General features: G+C 44.5%; 1 protein-coding gene across 2 annotated transcripts in view; it reads left to right on the top strand.

Annotated features, from left to right (window-relative positions):
* The window catches only part of LOC137413039 (homeobox protein AKR-like), a 48,838-nt gene extending 30,845 nt beyond the window's left edge, over positions 1 to 17,993 (top strand). For both annotated transcript variants that reach the window (XM_068098422.2, XM_078767347.1), the window contains exon 3: positions 14,747 to 17,993. In XM_068098422.2, coding sequence (XP_067954523.2) covers positions 14,747 to 15,523 — 777 coding nt within the window. In that variant the 3' untranslated portion in view covers positions 15,524 to 17,993. The remainder of the gene's footprint in view (positions 1 to 14,746) is intronic.
* Positions 17,994 to 21,703: the final 3,710 nt, after the last annotated feature.

The following is a 21,703-nucleotide window of genomic DNA, read 5'->3' as shown; positions in this document are numbered from 1 at the left end:
CTCCGTCGTGCGAAGTCCTTCCTTGGCACACCTGAGCTCCTCACCACATACAAGGCTTTCATCCGCAACTCAATGGAATACTGTTCCCCCCTCTGGGCCGGTGCTCCTGCCTCACACCTAGCTCGGCTTCACGCTGTTGAAACCAAAGCATTCAGAATCATTGGAATCTCCCGTGATGAAGCTACCTCTGAGGGCCTTTCACTTACTCACCGCAGGCAGGTTGGCGGTCTTCCTGTCTTCTACCGACTCCTCTCCGGCCTTGCTCCTCCAGCTCTCTCTGGGCTCTGTCCCCCAAATATTCCTACAGGTCGCACAAGATCTGCCTACAACCCTCTTGTGGTTAAACTGCCAAAATCAAGACTCTCTGCTCACCTTTACGCCTTCATTCTTCTTTTCGCCCGCCTCTGGAACAAACTCCCTCACTCTCTTCAATCCCACTCCTCCCTCCAGGTCTTTAAAACAGCTGTTCACCACCATCTCTTATCTTCCCCCATCCAAAACCTTGATCTTTTCTACCCCTGCTAATTTCACCCCAAATCCACTTTTTTGAAATACCAACTTCTTTCCTGGAAGTCCTTGGTGTCCTTGTGTTTATACTTCTCCCAACCCCCCCTCCCCTTCCCATGCCACCTCCCCCCAAGCCCTCTCCCTCCCACACATCTCCCGATGTCCCTGCTCTCAAATGTTGTGTTTATGTGCTTCCCCTTCTCTCCCCATCTTGTCCACCGCTCCCCTTTTTATATACTTTCTTTGTTTGTCTGTTTGATTTGTTTGTGTGATAAATGTTAGCTCTTTCACGAGCCTCGATTCTGTATACAAAAAAAGAAAGAAAAAAAAAAGCAGAGGTTGGGACACCTGGAGGAATTGTTTGCATCAACTTTCAAGGCTTAATTTACGTACATTGCTGAAGAACAGCTTTCAGTTGTTAACCCATTACTTGCTCCCTGAAGAAGGCCTTTTTTTTTTTTTTTTTACAATATAACTGCAATTTACATTATTTTTCTGTTTTTGCTTACCTAAACTTTTCTTTTTTAACCTCAAGCAGTTTACTGCTTACCTTTGTACCATTTCAGGTTATTCACTGGACTTGAATTGCTTAAATTTCAATAAAAACTGGAGAAATTTGAGGTGTTCTAAAACTTCTGACCGATAGTGTTCATACTTGCACCAAGTTTGACTAAGATCCCCTCGGCCATTCTCAAGTTATCGCGGACGGACGGATGGACAACCTGAAAACATAATGTCTATGAAGTCGCCTGAGGCATAAAAATACTATAAACCACAAACATGTTATGGTATGATTACCTTTTGAAACAGTCGCTACTGCTGTTTAACACGAAACTGAAAGGGAGGAACCCTGGTGTGTGTTCCGTTACCAAGAACTTGCCAAGCCAAGCACTAGCACTTGCCAAGCCTGCCGTTCCTTTTCAACAGTTTTGCATGGAGTGTTTGCTTCAATGCTTAAGCCACTTTGCAAGCTCTCTACACAAAACTTGGTAAATGAACATATCCCCGACGTTCTTGAGACCCGAGCCTAGATCTACTCTAATCTATATTCCCCAGAGAGGAATGATCCTTCCTGTCGCTCCCATAGGGAACGGGTGTACGAGTGTATATAAAATTGTAAAAGTTTCGATCTGTTGGCACTACTTAACTTTGGTACTTGTGTCAATGCAGCATCTGCTTGTACCTGTATGCTATGTCTTGTTTACTTGTAACAGGAGCATAAACCTTAGTTTATCATAAAATGTGTTTTGATGCCCGTTTCTCTTCAATTCTAGTTCCACTGCAAGTTATGGTCTCCTTATGTAAACGTTCCCTGGGGCTGCACATGGTTAACACCGTTGAGATTGTCTGTCATGTGTCGCGTGCCCGCTCCACGAAATCCCCAAAAATGTGCATACACATTTTCCTGTCATTCGGCACGAAAATTGAATTGTGCGAAAATTTCCTCTCTCTACAGTGTTACTGATCTCACCGTTCAGGTTTCTGTTGCAGCTCCTGACTTTGTTTATACAGAAATACCTAACAGAAACGTTTCCTGTGTGTCTCTCCCTGCCTATTCTCTCTTCTGCTTTGATGCCACTGCTCCTGTTGTAGAGGTGGATTTGCTGTCAATCTCAACAACTCCATTTGGCATTGTCCATTGTCACCCTCCTAGCACTATCATATACCTTTGGCTGTGTATACCTCTCTGAGACCACCTGCTATTGGTCTGTGGTGTGCACCGTCCAAGCAATGATGGCCACTGTATAGACACCTTAAGTGAAAAGGTATTAATTGGGGGCATCAGAGGATTGTGGTTCTGGATATATATGTATATATGTATATGAACGTGTCTTCAGTGGGGTAGTGTCCCTCGAGCGACGGGGCTTGCTTCGATCTCTCCACGGCATCAAAGTTTGAATGTTTTCCCGTTCGTTTCTTTGTCAAATTTCCGCTGCGTATTTTGTTGTGTATGTGTTATTGTGTGTTTCTATTTGGTTTTGGTTTTGTAGTTGTTGCAAATTTGTGTGTAATTAGTCGTTTCTTTGTTCGCGCCTCGTGCGGCCTGGTGTCTCGTGCGGCCCCCTCGTCTCGACTTGTGCCCCGCCCCCTATATCTCGTTTGTTCTTTCACCTCTGCTCCTGCTTTCTCAAATCCACGTTCTCACTTAGAGACTTTTCCCAGATTGTTTTTCATGGTTTTATTTAAATATGTTTAAACCGCAGCCGTGATGCTGACGCAGCCCCCCGCCCCAATCCCCCAGAATTTCCATGTTTTAAACATTTCCCAGTGTGTACCCTGGATAAGAATAGGTACGCCGTATCCCCTGCGTGTCGTAAGAGGCGACTAAGAGGGTTGGCGTCAGGAAAGGCATCCGGCCATAAAAACATTGCCTCAAAAAGAGAACCATGACAATTACAACTACATGTGGGCAGGGTACAGCCCGAAGTGGAGATCGGTTTCTGAGGTTTGGGACATGGAATGTAGGGACAATGACAGGGAGATCAGGAGAAGTGGTGGAAGTATTGGTCAGAAGAAGAGTGGACATATGTTGTGTGCAAGAGACGAGATGGAAGGGAAGTGGTGTGAGAATGGTGAAGGGTAGGCAGGGACAGAAATACAAGTTTGTGTGGCAAGGGTGCCCGGAGGGCGTGAATGGTGTTGGTGTCCTGTTTTCTGAGGAGTTTGTAGACAGTGTGGTGAGTGTGACTAGAGTGAGTGATAGGTTGATGACGGTGAAAATGATGATTGGAAAGCTCTTGGTGAACGTCATCTCGGGATATGCTCCGCAGGTTGGTCGAAGCGATGAAGAGAAGGACAAGTTCTGGTGTGCGATAGAGAAGCTGATAGAAAACGTGAAAGACGAGGAAGTTGTTGTGGTAGGAGGAGACCTAAATGGACATGTGGGAAGGAGTATGGATGGTTTTGACGGAGTTCATGGGGGTTACGGATATGGTGTGAGAAATGGAGAAGGTGAAAGGATTTTGGAGTTTGCTGATGGAGCTGATTTGTTGATTTGTAATACTCAGTTCCAGAAAGAGGATAATAAGCTTGTTACATACACGTCAGGTGGGTCGACGACAACCGTTGACTACCTGATGGTGCGTAGGCGAGATAGGGGGCACCTCCGGGACACAAAGGTGATCCCGGGGGAGGAGGCTGTTTCACAGCACCACTTGGTTGTCTGCGACGTAAGGGTGAAAGGTGCGAGGAGAGCTCGGCGGGTGAAGTACCAACCGAGAATGAAGGTGTGGAGGTTGAAAGAGGTGACAGTAAGGGAGGCATTAAAAGAGAGGTTGAGTAGGGTCGAGGATGATGTGGTTGAGCTTGAAAGTGGTTGGATGTCAATGAAAGCTAGTCTGTTGGGAGCCGTTGGTGAGGTATGTGGATGGACAAAAGGACCACCGAGGCACTCGGAAACATGGTGGTGGGATGATGAAGTTGGAAAGAGGATTGACGAGAAGAGGAAGAAGTTCAAGGAGTGGCAGAAGGCGAAGGGTACGGGAGCAGAAACAGCAGAGCATGAAAGTTATAACGCAGCCAAGAAGGCTGCAAAGAAAGAGGTAGCAAAGGCGCAGGAGGCATGTAGGAAAATGTTCGGAGAACGCTTGGATGTGGAAGAGGGTCAGAAAGCAGTATTCAGGATTGCAAAGCAGATAGCGAAAGAGAGGTGTGATGTGATGGGGGTGAGTTGCTTGAAGGATGAAGTGGGACAAATCGTTGTCGACCCAGATGGAATTAAAGGAAGATGGAAAAGATATATGGAAATGCTGTTGAATACAGAGAATGAATGGGATGGCAACATAGAGAGTAACCCAGTTTTAGGACCGGCAGAGAAGATAACTGAGAAGGAAGTTGAGGAAGCGATAAAAGCAATGAAGAGTAGAAAAGCGGGAGGGCCGACGGGAGTTGTGGGAGATATGTTGAAGGCAGCAGGAAGTTGGGGTGTGAAGAGAAAGACAGAGATCTGTAATCTGGTGGTGAAAGAAGGCCGCATTCCAGTGGATTGGGAACTGAGTACCCTCGTCCCTCTATACAAGGGGAAAGGTGACCCTCTGGAGTGTGGCTCGTACCGAGCGATAAAGTTATTGGAGCATGGAATGAAGGTATTGGAAAGGGTGTTGGAGAGGAGGATAAGGAAGAAAGTGAAGATCGACGAAATGCAGTTTGGATTTATGCCAGGAAGAGGAACGACAGACGCGCTTTTCATTGTGAGGCAGTTGCAGGAGAAGTACATGGATAAGAGGAAGAAGTTGTTTCTTGGGTTTGTTGATCTGGAGAAAGCATTCGATCGGGTTCCACGCAAAGTATTGACATGGGCATTGAGGAAGTTAGGAGTGGAGGAATGGTTGATCAGAGTAGTGATGGCAATGTACAAAAGAGCGCGCACAGCTGTAAGGACGAAGGCCGGGAACAGTGGTGAGTTTGAGGTGAAGGTGGGAGTGCATCAGGGGTCGGTACTAAGTCCACTACTATTTGTAGCTGTGATGGAGGTGCTGGCTCAGAACGTAAAGGAGGGTTTACCGTGGGAGTTGTTGTATGCAGATGATCTGGTGTTGATTGCGGAAAGTATGGATGGACTGAAGGAAAAGATGAACACGTGGAAGGAATGTATGGAGACAAAAGGTCTGAAGGTGAATATCGGAAAGATGAAGGTGATGGCAAGTGGTAAAGCATGTGGTGAGGTGGAAAGAACTGGGAAGTGGCCCTGTGCTGTGTGTAGGAAGGGTGTCGGAGTGAACTCCATTCAGTGTACAATGTGCGCTGAGTGGGTTCAGCAAAAATGTAGTGGTCTGAGAGGGTCATTAACCAGTGTGGCAGCTACATTCAAATGTAAGGTGTGCACAGAGGGAGCTGCAGATGGAGGAAATGTTGAGTTGGATCTTGGAGACGGCGTGAAGCTGGAAGGTGTGAAAACATTTTGCTACCTCAGAGACATGCTGAATGGAGAAGGTGGATCAGACTCGGCAACGGTTGCTCGAGTGAGATGTGCATGGAAGAAGTTTCGGGAATTGAGTGGCGTGCTGATGATGAGGGGAGTGTTGTTGAAGCTGAAGGGAAAGGTGTATGCTGCATGTGTGAGAAGTGTTATGATTTATGGGAGCGAGACATGGGTAATGAACGTAGAGCAGCAACGAAGGTTGGAAAGGGTGGAAATGCGAATGGTTTGACGGATGTGTGGAGTATCGTTGAGAGAGAGGAAGACAAATGATGAATTGCGAAAGATGATGGGAATAGAGCCTGTGATTGATGCTGTGAAGAGGAACAGGTTTAGATGGTTTGGTCATGTGTTGAGGAAGGATGAAAGTGACTGGTTGAGAAGAGTGATGGAAATGAATGTAGAAGGAAGTAGAAGACGGGGAAGACCGAGAAAGACTTGGCTAAAGATGGTGGAAGAAGAAATGCGGGCAAGGGGGTTAACAAGGAGAGATGCAGAAAATAGGGCAAAATGGAGAAGATTGTCATGGGGACCACAAGGCTAACCCCCGCTCTAGCAGGGAAAATGGCCTTTAAAATGCATGTTGTTGTGTTTTGTTGTTCAGTGGGGTAGTGATGGTTCGTGGCGCTCGGGGTGAAAGTCGAAAATATCGCCCCCTGCAGGCACTGACATAGTCAGGAATTCCTATTGAGGGGGCCATATGAAAGAGCTCGAAACTTCCCCAGTGGGCTCAGCAGCAGAGCCCTGGAAGCTGTTAAATATGAGAATTTTTTTTTTTTTTTTTTTGTATACACAGTCGGGGCTCGTGGAAGAGCTATTACTAGTACACTGAATGGATCAGGATGCAACAGGAGAAAAATAACAGTTGAGAAAGGGGGGAATTTAACACCAACAGCAGAGGTGAAGGCCGAGAGATGAAGGCCGAGAGATGAAGGCCGACAGATGAAGGCCGAGACAAAGGGGGGTGGACAAACAATGGGTGTGAGGAGGAATGGGGGCTGGAGAGGATGTATAGGGTGGACAAGATGGATACAGAAGGAAACTCAGGAGCGAAAACTGGAAATTTGGAAGGAGGAGGGATCGGAGTTGTGTTAGGGCCTGGGAGGGGGAGGGGAGGAGTGGTTGACGAGGGTAGAAAAGGTCATGGTTTTGGATTTGCAATGATCTGAGGTGGCTGTGGGGTGAGGTGGGGGCTGTGGGGTGGGGGCTGCAGGGGTTGTGGTTGTGGCGGTACAGGGTGGGGGTGTGGGGTGGGGTGGAAGTGGGGGTGGGGGCTGCGGGGCCAGGGCTATAGTGTGGGGGTGTGTGTCGGGGGGCTGTGGGGTTGTGGCTGTGGGGTGGGGTGGGGGTACAGAGTGGGGGTGCGGGGTGTGGTAGGAGCTGTGGGGTGGGGTGTGGGTGGGGGCTGCGGGGTCGGGGCTATAGTGTGGGGGGTATGTTGGGGGCTGTGGGATAGGGTGGGGGTGCAGGAGGGGATGTGGGGTGAGGTGTAGGGGTGCAGGTTAGGGAAGTTGATTGTATGAATGAAGTGGGCGAGAGGAAAGAAGGGGGAGTGATTTGATGAGTTAAATGAGAGGGTAGAGGGAGGTTGCAGCGGTTGGGTAAATGCCTTCCATTTCTAAGTCCCGGCTTCAACAATAGGTTTACACACACCATAGTCAAGGTAAGTAATCACGTGTACTTTACCATTACACCACGTGTGATAGTAAAGTACACGTGACGTTGTTACATGACACTCATGGTCTTAGCAAGCCAGGAAGAATGAGAAATCCGAATAGGGAAGTTATACACAATCCATTCCAATGGACCATTACTGAAATTGCGTATTTATTACACGTGCTTTTTACTAACAGCCAATCAGGGACACACAGAACACAACACGAGTTGATGTATTTAAGATAAATAAGAGTTTATGTATTTAAGATACATAAGAGTTTATGTATTTAAGATAAATAAGAGTTTATGTATTTAAGATAAATAAGAGTTTATGTATTTAAGACAAATAAGAGTTTATGTATTCAAGATAAATAAGAGATTATGTATTTAAGATACAGACTTGGCATTTAATATGGAATATTTTTTTTGTGGGGGTGAACTTACTTTTCAAGATGTCTTAGAACCAAAAGTTCATTGGAATTATGTTGAAATTATTCTAGATTTTGTTAATGTGACCTTTAAAAGAAACAAAAACCACATTTGACATTTTGAAACAAATAAATTGATCCTTGAAAGTGATGTAAACTGATATCGAACTCAATTCATGGACAGTACTGTGTTAAACTTCTGTACGTTTTCCAGAAGTATCTCTTTATTTTGCACATTAGCCAAATTTTTTTTAAACAAAAACAAAAGTTAAATTACGACTGGGATTACGGACAGTAAAATTACAGTTCAGTCCTTCGTGTAACCCCCACGAGCATTCAGGAGAGCACGTACATGTTGAGGCATGCTGTTCACGAGATTTGCCAAGGTTTGGACAGGAATCGCTTGCCATGCAGTGACAATAGCCTGCTGCAATTCACGCACAGAGGTCGTCTGCTGGTCCAAGTGGTCGATTTGACGCGTTAATTCTGCCCACAAGTTCTCTATCGGATTCATATCCGGGGACATGGCAGGCCACTCCATATGCTCTACACCATGGTCAGCAAGAAAATGTTGGATCATGCGAGCACGATGAGGCCGTGCATTGTCATCTTGGAAGACAAAGTTTCCTCGAAAGGCTGCACGAGCAAATGGAAGCAATGTTTCTTCCAGAATGGCCCTGTACTTGAACTGGTTCAGGTTTCCATTCAGAACAACCAGGCCAGTTTTGCCCCCTGCATGAACAGCAGCCCAAACGGTCACCCCACCACCTCCAGCTTGGACTCTTGGCACTATGCAATCTTTGTTGTAGGCTTCATGCACTTGTCTGCGCACTCGGACGCGGCCATCTTGACGATAGACCAGAAATCTAGACTCGTCACTGAAGATCACATGATTCCAGTGTCCTGGCTGCCATTGATGGTGCTCTCTGGCCCACTGCAATCGGCGTTGGCGGTGTTGTCTGGTCAGGCGTGGCTTTCTCAGGGGACGCCTGGCACGATAGCCTGCTTGAACGAGTCGTTGGTTGACTAGCCTTCTGGATACAGGCACATTTGTCAGTTGCTGCCACCCAGCCCTAAGCCGATTAGCTGACTTGGTACGGCCATTGCGGACTAACCGGTGCAGCTGGCGATCATCCCTCCTTGTGGTTCTGCGGGGACGTCCTGGCCTCGGTATTTGGAGTAGGGACACCCTTCTGAGCATTTCGTTTCAGGATCTTTGACACCTGACCTTGAGTGGTGCCATACTGCCGAGCAATAGCACGCTGTTTCATGCCGTAATTTCGTAAAGCCACCACTCCATGACAAACAGCATTGTCGAGTTGACGGACCATCTCCAGAGGAAGCGGAAATAACTTTTGGAGACGTGCAGCAGTTGTTTTCCACTGATACAGAACGCAACAACCCTTGTATACCCGACTGGGAAGCCAATCATCAAATGCACCTGTCCGTACATTTTGCCACGCCACCTGTGATATAATCCTGTTGTTGACTTCTTGCTGCGACAGACAATCAGTGACATGGTTCTTTGAACAAATAAATCACCAAAGTGTGAAAGAAACTCACCAGATTGATATACTGAGTTAAGAAATTAAACCCAAGTCAAGAAAAAAAAAAAAAGCCATATTAAATGCCAAGTCTGTACATAAGAGTTTATGTATTTAAGATAAATAAGAGTTTATGTATTTAAGATAAATAAGAGTTTATGTATTTCAGATAAATAAGAGTTTATGTATTTAAGATAAATAAAAGTTTATGTATTTAAGATAAATAAGAGTTTATGTATTTAAGATAAATAAGTGTTTATGTATTTTAGATAAATAAGAGTTTATGTATTTAAGATAAACAAGAGTTTATGTATTTAAGATACATAAGAGTTGATGTATTTAAGATAAATAAGAGTTTATGTATTTAAGATACATAAGAGTTGATGTATTTAAGATAAATAAGAGTTTATGTATATAAGATAAATAAGAGTTGATGTATTTAAGATAAATAAGAGTTTATGTATTTAAGATAAATAAGAGTTTATGTATTTAAGATAAATAAGAGTTTATGTATTTATGATAAATAAGAGTTTATGTATTTAAGATAAATAAGAGTTGATGTATTTAAGATACATAAGAGTTTGTGTATTTAAGATAAATAAGAGTTTATGTATTTAAGATAAATAAGAGTTTATGTATTTAAGATAAATAAGAGTTTATGTATTTAAGATAAATAAGAGTTTATGTATTTAAGATAAATAAGAGTTTATGTATTTAAGATAAATAAGAGTTTATGTATTTAAGATAAATAAGAGTTTATGTATTCAAGATAAATAAGAGTTTATGTATTTAAGATAAATAAGAGCTTATGTATTTAAGATAAATAAGAGTTTATGTATATAAGATAAATAAGAGTTTATATATTTAAGATAAATAAGAGTTGATGTATTTAAGATACATAAGAGTTGATGTATTTAAGATACATAAGAGTTGATGTATTTAAGATAAACTAGGGCATGCCCGTACTATATCTATATCTAAAATTATATCCCCCCCCTCTATTTACATGAAATGGTTTGGTCCAAAGCGAACGGCTTGCGAGTGGTGACAATCCCCCCCTCTATTTACATGCAATGGTTTGGTCCAAAGCGAACGGCTTCCGGAGTTTGGTAAAGAAATCGCCATCGCGTGCACAAACGCGCAGGAAAGCGAATGAATCGCAAATTCGTTTTTATTAGTTGTAAAACATAGTTTAACGCCAACATAGTTTGCAAACGTGAAATAAATGAATACGCTCTCAAATGTGCCATCCGAGGCAGAGTGTGCCCGCCACGTTCGGCACACGCGATCGTTCGCTGCTCTCTGATTGGTTGAATCGTTTTTTGGACATAGCTCGGTAAGTAATTGTCCGATTAATATGAAACCTTGAAAAGGCACATCCTCGGGTCCCCAGCAATATACCTGGCAAGTTAAAAGTATATCGGACCCGTGGTTGTCGAGAAACAGCGGTCACAGACAAACAAACGTACAGACAGACAGAGATTACTGGAATTATAGATAGATAAGAGTTTATGTATTTAAGATAAATAAGAGTTTATGTATTTAAGATAAATAAGAGTTTATGTATTTAAGATACATAAGAGTTGATGTATTTAAGATACATAAGAGTTTGTGTATTTAAAATAAATAAGAGTTTATGTATTTAAGATAAATAAGAGTTTATGTATTTAAGATAAATAAGAGTTTATGTATTCAAGATAAATAAGAGTTTATGTATTTAAGATACATAAGAGTTTGTGTATTTAAAATAAATAAGAGTTGATGTATTTACGATAAATAAAAGTTTATGTATTTAAGATAAATAGGAGTTTATGTATTCAAGATAAATAAGAGTTTATGTATTTAAGATACATAAGAGTTTGTGTATTTAAAATAAATAAGAGTTGATGTATTTACAATAAATAAAAGTTTATGTATTTAAGATAAATAAGAGTTTGTGTATTTAAGATACATAAGAGTTTGTGTATTTAAGATAAATAAGACTTTATGTATTTAAGATACATAAGAGTTGATGTATTTAAGATAAATATAGTTATGATCTCCTGAGATGATTTGGCTCATTAACTACAAATAATCCGGAAGAATTCCTGTTTCTAAACACGGGCCATGTTAAGGTGGATAGAGCAGTTTAATAGGTCCTTTCATGGCATGGTATTCCTATTTCAAAATAAATAACAAAAACGATGATAACATTGTCATAAGGCATTTATTAATACTAATATTATTGTCGTGCGAATACCCTCCGGTTAATGCCAGGGCTCGCGAATGACCGAACGGCTTTAATTGAGGCGACGACCAACTCTGATTCGGCTATAAACCGCGGGAGGAAGAGGTGAAGAGGAAGAGGAGGAAGCGCTTACCTATAGCGATCCAACTGCAGCTCCTATCCTGCAGGGGAATTAACTCAACGAACACAAGATTTTGAAATGAAAGTGAAAATAATACAAGGGTTTATTTTACAAGAGATAGCGGGACAGGAAAATACGCGTCGGTAATAAAATGTCCTAAATCGGGATCCCGCACACCTCACCTCAGAGACAAGACAAAGGAAAATGAATTACAAAAATAACTGTCCGTTGTGTAATGGTTCATGGGTGCGGGCTTATCTGTCTGCAGTCTTGTCCACCGTCCAACGCGGCTCCAAGCTCCGGCGCGAGGAAGCCCTCCGTCCACTTCACCCACGCTCTGCTCGGCCCCGAGCCAACGCCCCACTCCAGGCTCCTCGTTGACCGCCCACGAGGTCTGTTCGCTTACAGCACCAAAAGCACCGAGCACCGAGAAGATGGCGAACCCATGACCTCCAAAGACGAACAACCAAGAGCCAAGGACGAACAACGACAAGCGAAGGGCCAGCACAACTCAATACCAGGCGCCAAGTCTCAGCACGACGCAATACCAAGCGCGAACCGTCAGCACGACTCAGTCCCCCAGAGTGAAGCGTCCAGAATCCCGCCAGCGAGTCCTTTTGTAACTTGGCATGTGACGTCAGTTTTGGCGCGCTACCAACCAGAGCCTCGTAGCTTCCCGCCGTTTGCCGAACCTCCTCGCGCCTTCAGCGCTGATTCGTGCCTTCCGCGCCAACCAATCGCAGTCCTCCTGGGCGTGGTTCCCAGCCTGCCCGGTGTCTGACGCCCACGCCGGTGTTGTACGTGGCCGTTGCCTGTTTGTCTTCCACAGTCGTTGTAAGGGAAGGGAATTTAATTACTGTTGCGCACTAAGGACCTATCTAAGTGTTTATATGAGTGCGTTGCCATAAGGGACACAGGTTTGACGACAGAGGGGGCGACGAACAAAGGAATCTTATCCATAATCCCTGCACTATTTAGCACGCCCTGCTCCCTCGTAGCGGGGACACCAATACAGCTTATCCCGACAAACTGGACGAACCATAGAACTTATTACAAGGTATATTCCCTATCACGACAGTCAGATACCTACCTATACAGATCTATCTGGCTCTAGATATTCCTCTACTCAAATTCATAACAATATTAACAACAATTATAATATTCGTACCATTTGGCGATAATAAAACGAATGTATAATCCCCGCCCTGGTCCGAGCAGACCTGGGCTTAGTGAAAGGTAAACTAGTACTGAAGCAGTAGAGCAGGCAGGTATGCTACAAGGTAGTTAACAAAAACTACATCAAACATGCATGCAGCGTGGTGTGGTATTTCTGTGGCCTCGAGACGAGCGCTGATGAGACAGAGCAGCAGAGGAAGACAAGGAAGTTAAATAACTCACTTGACACGTGATCCTGGCCGTCGCTGATTGGGACATAACACTGTGAGATATCTAGATTTGATCGACATAATTACATAACAAATGTCCAACAGTTACACCCCTCCATCCCTTGGGCCAATGGGTGATCTCCATGTTACCGAGTGCATAATTATTAAACTTCATTATACAAGATAAAAGATCTACGCAGCAGGCAGCCCGATAATTCCTAACACCGTAACATGGATTTATTTACTGTGCGATAGAAATAGGAATGAGGGAAAAAAAAGTGAATCCGGATGTAAAGAGTTTGTAAACATCGACATGACACATTGACATGTAGCACCGAGTTTAAACTGTAACACGTGGTTCTGAAAGTTGCTTCTCGTGATCTCACGCGTACGTTGTATTTTAATTTATATACAATACAATCAATTTGAGGGTGTCACTTGGCGCCTCATCCACTGCGTGCCTGGTGTGGTCGCCTCCTCGCCCCCCCCCCCCCCCCGGCCCTCCCCTCTCCTCACTACGCCACTGCGTGTCTTATGAACGGAGCCTTCTCTGGTCTCCAAACGCGCCCATTTCCAACCCAGCAAGGAACCACAACTCATGGACCAAGCTGTCTCCTCATTCGTGCTCCGTTTCCCCCTCCACCTCAGGGGGTTTGCCCGATCCCACCCAGGGATATCCCCGCCTGCCGGTCGCCAACTTCACATGCGGTCCTACAGCAGCTCAGTCTCATCTGTCCACGGTGGGAGGGAGTCGCACCACAGGAGCCTTCCGCAAAATGGACTCGTCCTCGGTGGGAGGGACAAAGCGCACCAAGCTGCATGGCTAGGACGCGTCCCAAATGCCTCGCCCTTACAGAAGCTGTTAAATTCAGTGCAGTCCTCAATTCAACAGAAGGTAGCTCCCACCCACCCTCAGCAGGATGGAGTCGATAAAGCCCTCCAGGCTGCATGGCCAGGTCGTGTCCCAAATGCATGTCTATCAGCAGGACACTGGGTGCCATGTGCGTGGCCCTCGGTCACATCAAAGCTGCCGTAGCTCCAGGCCTAGGCTACCTTGCAAATGCATGTCGAATGGCACAAAACTGGGTGCCGCGTGCGTGGTCCTGTGTCCCACAAAAGCTGCCACTCTCCTTGCTTTCTTCACTCCCATTGAAGTTGTTATTTGGCGCTGTCTTTGGCCCATCAGTCCCCGACGAGAGGGAGGCGGCAAAGCGTGCCACCTCCCTCTCGCTGTGCGTGTGTGCATGCACTTGACAGTCATAACTTTTTTTTACCCATTTGAGCTTTTGTCTTTTGTAATAAAATTTTCAACAAAGCTTTATTCTGAGAATATGGAAGGAAAAATGGGTCAAAATGTGAAAGGGCAAAGTTGTCGTGACTATAAATAGCCTTTATTAGCCCGGCCGGAGAACTTTCAGGCATGAGACGCCCCATGTTTTTCATTTCTTTCGTGTTTCCTTATTTATTTACCGTTGAGGTTCAGTGTGTCTGTCCAGGCTATAACATTTTTTTACCAATTGAGCTTTTGTCATAAAATCTTCAACAAACCCACTGTGGCCTATTTTCACTGCACTGCTCTGCTCAAACACATGGATGGTCCTTTAATGAGGACTCAACAAAGTTTTGTAGTTTCCGTCTTTGTGCTGCATTGTGGGGGAAGTGCTTAATGTACGTTGTATGTTTAATCATCCTGGCATCGTGAACATGCAACCCATTTCAAATCTTTTTAGCCTGTCTCCTTACATGTTGATTCATATTTAATTTTAAAACCAGAACAAGACTTTATGGACACCCTGTGTATATATTCTATTTTTCCAACCTTTGTCTCACAGATCTGTGCGAGTCTTTCCGGAGCGAGAGACTTCCTTGATAACAATTGTCAAATGAATGAGTATATTTGATTATGATTTTTCTTTTTTGCTCTCTTCCTACCCTTTGTCTCCCATTTTCCATATAACAGGTCTGCAACTGGTTCATCAATGCCCGTCGACGGGTATTGCCGGAAATTTTACGTCGAGATGGCCAGGACCCTGGGCACTTTACCTTAGGCCGCAAAGTCTGCAGCCGCCCCATAGCTGACGACTTTGTTCCCAACGATGAGCCTGCAAAAATCCCGAGCTCTCTTTCTACAACGTTCACGTCCTCCTCAGCATCGACAATTTCTTGCTCTGTGCCATGCTCCACGGTTGCTATGGCCTCCACATCTCATCGTCCTTCTGTGATCAGGCACACAACTGGTGACACTGCAGTGGTCCCAATGCAACAGCTACCCAGCGTGCCAACCCCTCTGCATCCTGGTATTTCTGTCTCCGTGCCAATTACTACGCCGGTCCTCGTGCCACCTAACTTACCAGTCTCTGTACTGCCCGCCTCACCCGTCCCTACTTCGCAAGCTTCTGCAGCTTTTGTCAATTTCCTCCTGGCTGCAGCCGTTTGTGATCGAGCAGGCAACATAGATCTGCCTTGGCCCCTGCAATACGACGGACTTGTTTCAAAAAGCTCCGCACTGCGAGCCACCGAAGAATCTGCAGTTGATATTGGCTCTTCAGGGAGCAACTCCATGACTATAACAAGTATGGGTGTGACGTTGGGACGGCCTGTAAATGCACCCATCAATGCCTTTAACACACCACCTCCGACACCACCCGAACCCGCACAGGACTTCAGTGGAATTCACATGCTCTTCGACGTGGCTCTAATGCAGGCTGGAGTAATTGATGGGTCTTGTTGGTCCTGACTGAGTCCTTGGTTTCATGTTTCCTTCTCGTTCAGCCCTTTGTCCCTCCTTGCCTCTCCCATATACATCCACTGCACTCTGATACTTGGATACATTTAACTTTAATTAAGACCCAGCAACGTTTTGTAGCTTAGCTCTTGGCTGTTCATTTATTTGGAAGATGGTGAGGGGTGGAGGAGAAAGGGAGGAAGGGCAGTGCTTCTCGTACTTGATCTTCTCAGTCATTCTGTTGTTGTATAGAAGGATCCAACGAACCGTCACTTAACCTAAATGTGTTCCTCAGACTGCCAGTCCTGGAACGTGCTGTGTCGGGAAAGCCGGGCTCATTCCCGTTTGGTGTTGTTGCATCAGTGGTCTTTTACTCCTTTTGCAATCAAAATGTTTTTTTATGGACAGCGGCTACGACTGTATATTTGTCTCTGCCTTATCCTGCAATACATTCTCGTGGCTGATGATGGGTCTACTGTTACAACTGGACTTCAACAATCCAAAGAGAGATCGACAACCGTTTCGCAATGCGTTCTGCCTGGGGTGTGGAGTCCGACCGTGTGCTTAGAGAGCATTCCAGCAAGAGAAGTATGTCCAAGTGTACAGGTCAGAACGTTGGAACAGCCTCGGGAGAACATTCGCAGAATTGCCAGGTTACATTGTGCAATAGATAGTCCACTAGTAGGTTTATGGCTTCATCAAGTTCCCAAAGATCCTCCAAGGAGATTTTTTTTTTTATTGTTTACTGAAAACACCATTCCACATTGACCCCTTTGCACCTGTTCATCTTGTTTTCAATTTGCAATCTGCCGTTCTTGTGTTTCCCAATGCTTGCCGGCGAGTGTTGAGTGCGTGCCGCGTGTAGAGGAGAGCAACTCGACATTTGAGTTTCCATCAAATGCACAAGTCTTTTGGGGGTTTTTTTCCTGCAACTTCTTTGGGGACTACTTTTCTTTTCATTCATGATGAACTTTCATGTAGTGCAGCGGCTTCTTCAAACTGTCGCTGCCATTGTTTTAGAGGCTTGGCTGCCTTTGCATTTGCATGCTGCAGGCTGGGCAAGTGCTGCACTCCAGGAAGGTCTGTGCAGCATCCGTAAACTTTTAGATGGGATTCTGAGAGTTTGCCCTTTTGATGAACTTTGTTGTGGTTGTGAAGGTTTTTCTTTTGTTGAAACCACATGGCTGATGAATCTTTATAGAAAATGTTAAACGAACTGTGATTTTATTGAGGATTTCTCTTAGCAATCCTACGCAGTTGTTGAGCAGCCATGATCTCTGACATTTCTTGGCAAACTCTTACGAGGCTCAAATATTCTGAAGACCGGGATGTAATTGGTTTCAGTTCGAGAGCCAATTCCTATTCCCCCAACCCCTTTCTTCCCCAGTACTTGAACCATTATCCTGTTGTTGCTATGTTTTGGGGTTTTTTTCTAGATACTTTCCTTCCACAAGAGACAAATTCCGACGCGTTTGTTCCACAAACGGAGCTGTCAATGCGGTTCATGTTCGAGCAGCCATCGGTGTCTCACAAGCTGTTTCGAAAGTCTTTATTTGACCCGTCTCCCCCCCCGTTTGATGTTATTGCACTATTGATCGCCATCGTTTCGGATTGGCATACTGATTGAGATATGTGGAGCAGTTAGATTTTGTATTCCCTGCTGTATTCGTGCGGCAGGCTTCACACGTACTTGTATATACCGACGAGTCCAGAAATTTTAACTCGTCTCAAGATGCACAATGCCACACCGATTCGTCAGTGCATCGGCACCGGCACCGGCACCGACGGTTTCTAATCGTTAACTTAAGTATTTTGTGCGACTGTGATGTTTGGGATGTGTCTGCGCAGCGGTTTCCTACTCCCGGCTTGTTTTCCACCTGTGCCGAGGCCTTTGTGGATACCAGTCTTACTTTTTTTCTTGAACAGGTTGGTTTTTGTCAACTTTGAAACCAATCCTGAGGTTATGGTTATCCTCCTTTTGTTCCCTTAACTTCGTGTGCAAACTACAGGCAACTACTCTATTATGCCTTTCTCTCCTGTGTGACCATGTTATTTTTGTATTTAAACTGAAGTATGCTTTATGCTTTTCTGTAGCCTTTATTATCCTGTAATCCATTACAAAAGGTTGTCTTCATTTCCTCCTGCTGAATGAATATCTGTTCAAGTCTTATCCTAACTGGGGTGATTTGTTGTGATGCCAAAAAGACTACGGAGACGTATCGAACAAGACGACACTGTTACACTACACAGATGTGCACCATGTACTCATGTGACTGTGATCATCAGCTCGTGGGGCTACAATGTGGTTCCACCTTGGCTTAAAACCCCTTAAAAAAAATAACAAACAATAACATCTTCCCTGTGCAATATCATTCATTCCTGGATCGTTGGTGACTTATGTTGCGTTGATTGCTGTTTGAATCCTTGATTCCGTTACTCGTCATTTTCTTTTCTTTTTGTAACATGACCATTTGTACTTTCATTTTGGTGTGATTTCTATTCCTTCTTCTTGAACAATGCACAGGTGTTATTTGTTAAATTTCATTTTTTTGTTGTATACAAAGTCATTGTCTCGTCAAAGAATGAATTAATTATCAGGAGGTTGATGGAAATGCACTAATAAAGAGTGGGACAACACATGAACCCCACAAGGGGTTGAACGAACAGGAGAGAGAAGGAAACAGAACAACCTCGAAATAGATGGGAGGAGGTAGAGGAGGTCAATGATGATGGGAAATATTACAGGTAGAGGTAAAGGATAACACGGGGGTAGAATGAGGTGGTGGAGGATAACACAAAAGTATGAGGTGATAGTGTGCTGTATATATGATGAGGAGATAGCAAGGTGTAGATATAATAGACTAGACTGATTTCTGAGAAATGTGAATGTTAGGCGCATTTTTGGGTAAAAGTTGGGAACCTCACTTTTTAACATAATTAGGGTATGCCGAATTCGATTAACCCGGTTCCCAAGCCGGATTTTGAGTTTTTGACCTAATTAGCATAACCAAAATGGCCACCAAATTGCCATTTTTGGACAATTTCTTTGAACAAGCATTTATATATCATGTATATACATGCAGCTCTTTTACTATAACTTTACAACATTTACCCCAAAATGCACCTAGAAGCTTATACGTGGTGTGTTCAAAAAGTATCCGACCTTTGTTCATAAAAAATACTCGTATCCAGATACAACAAACTTACACTAATCTCTTTCAAAGTAGTCCCCTTGGGCTGCCACACACTTCTCCCAACGGTTCTGCCACTGTCGGAAGCAGCGCTGGAACGCCTCTTTTGGGATGGCGCGCAGCTGGTCCGTCGCATTCCGCATGATGTCTTCTCTGGACTGAAATCTGGTCCCTTTCAGGGGCATTTTCAGCTTGGAGAAAAGCCAGAAGTCACACGGAGCCATGTCGGGAGAGTAGGGAGCCTGACGAAGCACAGGTGTGTTGTGTTTGGCCAAGAAACTCTGTATCAAATGTGAAGAATGGGCGGGTGCATTATCGTGATGGAGCTGCCAATTGCCCGCTGCCCACAGGTCCGGCCGTTTGCGTTGCACAGCGTCACGAAGGCGACGCAGAACCTCTTGGTAATACTCCTTGGTGATGGTTGTGCCGTGTGGTGCGTACTCATGATGAACCACGCCACTGGAGTCGAAGAAGACGGTCAGCATGACTTTGACGTTGCTGCGGACCTGCCTTGCTTTTTTTGGCTTCGGGGATGTTGGATGCTTCCATTGTGATGACTGCAACTTGGTTTCTGGGTCGTACCCATAAACCCAGGACTCATCGCCAGTGATCACTGTGTTGAGGAAGCTGGGATCGCTGTTCACAGTCTCCAGCATTTCCTGTGCGATCTCCAAACGGAGTTGCTTCTGCTCAATCGTTAGCAGCTTTGGTACGAACTTCGCTGAGATTCTCCTGAAGCCCAAATCCTCCTTCATAATGGAATGAACGGATCCAATGCTGACGCCCACCTCGTCTGCAAGTTCTCTGATCGTGATTCGACGATCCTGCATCACCAGGGTCCTCAATTGGTCAATGACGATTTCATTTCGGGATGTTGAGGGCCTACCAGAACGTGCTTCACTCTCCACTGATGTGCGGCCATCTTTGAAGCGGTTGTACCACTCCTTTATCTGTGTGGTGCTCATTGCTTCGTCCCCGAAGGCCTGTTGAATCTTGCGGATCGTTTCCACTTGGGAATCGCCAAGCTTTACACAAAATTTGATGCAGTAGCGTTGTTCAAGTTTTTCCGTCATTTTGTCAAAAACGAAAATCTGACGGCGCTCACTTACACTTCCTCACTCATCGGCGGTCTGCCGTCGAATGACAGCTTCTGCAGGTGGGAAAAAATTCACGCGTGCGCATTAGGATCGCCTACATACGTGCACCAATCAACGCCTCCCTAGCTTCATTTGTTTACGCACGACAAATTAAGGTCGCATACTTTTTGAACACACCTCGTACATGGCCTTTTTCATAAATCCGTCTAGTCTATATTATGGTTGGTGACATATTGAAAGAGACATTCAAACTGATATTGAAAGTGGACACTATAAAATGGGAAATGGTTTTAATAAGACAATGTTTCATACAACCATTTATTCTAAAGTTAAGTATACATGGACATGAAGCACAAACATTCAGGAATGTCACACATGTTGTTTTGCCAAACTACATCAAATTCATACAAGGGGTCTGATCATCACTCTGTTGCTGACAGGCACACATTGATGTGCACCTCAACTCTGAATAGCGACATTTGTAGCGTCGAGTCTTGCATTGCTTCTGGTATGCACAACAAATCATCTCGAGGCAACTTTCCGGGATTGGACTCAGTGACATCAGAATAGGCTCTAGTCCTGAATCACCACGTTTCCATCCCATTTCCACAGGTGCAGGCAGGTCAGGTATGGCACAATGAGAATTTCTCCATACCATGGCTCAATCGTGTACTCGCATCAAATGGAAATGAAGAGCATCACTTGTTGGTGACATTGCTTCTGGTTTACCAGTCTTGGACTAGAACATATGTTGTGCTGAATCAACAGAGGTTGTTCTGTGCACATTATATATTCTGCAGACGAACGCTGCTGCAGATTTGATTGTCTCCTCTGCGAGTTCACCAATGCCCAAGTTATTCAGCAGTTTATTCAAAACTCAAAAAAAAACAAACTATAAATTCGGCTTGGGAACCGGGTTAATCGAATTCAGCATACCCTAAGTATGTTAAAAAGTGAGGTTCCCAACCTTTACCCAAAAATGCACATAGAAGCTTATACATGGCATTTTTCCATAAACCCGTCTAGTCTATAATGAGGTGATAGCGTGCTGTAGATATGATGTGATAGCGAGGTGTAGATATGATGAGGTGACATCGAGGTGTAGATATGATGTGATAGCGAGGTGTAGATATGATGAGGTGACATCGAGGTGTAGATATGATGAGGTGACATCGATGTGTAGATATGATGTGATAGTGAGGTGTAGATATGAAGTGATAGCGAGGTGTAGATATGATGAGGTGACAGCGAGGTGTAGATATGAGGTGGTGATAGCGAGGTGTAGATATGATGAGGTGACAGCAAGTTGTAGATATGATGTGACAGCGAGGTGTATATATGATGAGGTGTAGATATGGTGACATGATAGTGAGGTGCATATATGATGAGGTGATAGTGAGGTGTATATATGAGGAGGTGACAGCGAGGTGTAGATATGGTGAGGTGACAGCACGGTGTAGATATGATGTGATAGCTAGGTGTAGATATGATGAGGTGTCGATATGATGAGGTGACATCGAGGTGTACATATGATGAGGTGACAGTGTGCTGTAGATATGAGGTGACAGTGAGGTGTAGATCTAATGAGGTGAAAGTGTGCTGTAGATATGAGGTGATAGCAAGGTGTAGATATGATGTGACAATGTGCTGTAGATACGATGAGGTGATAGCGAGGTGTAGGTACAATGAGGTGTGGATATGATGAGGTGACAGCGAGGTGTAGATATGGTGAGGTGACAGTGAGATGTATATATGATGTGACAGCGAGGTGTAGATATGATGAGGTGACAGCGAGGTGTATATATGATGAGGTGACAGCGAGGTGTAGATACGATGAGGTGATAGCGAGGTGTAGATATGATGAGGTGACAGCGAGGTGTAGATATGATGAGGTGACAGCGAGG

This window comes from Myxine glutinosa, chromosome 13, assembly GCF_964187855.1.
Source record: "Myxine glutinosa chromosome 13, kmMyxGlut1.1, whole genome shotgun sequence".
NCBI lineage: Eukaryota > Metazoa > Chordata > Myxini > Myxiniformes > Myxinidae > Myxine > Myxine glutinosa.
Note: the sequence above shows the minus strand (reverse complement) of the source record. Positions and strands in the feature narration are given on the sequence as shown.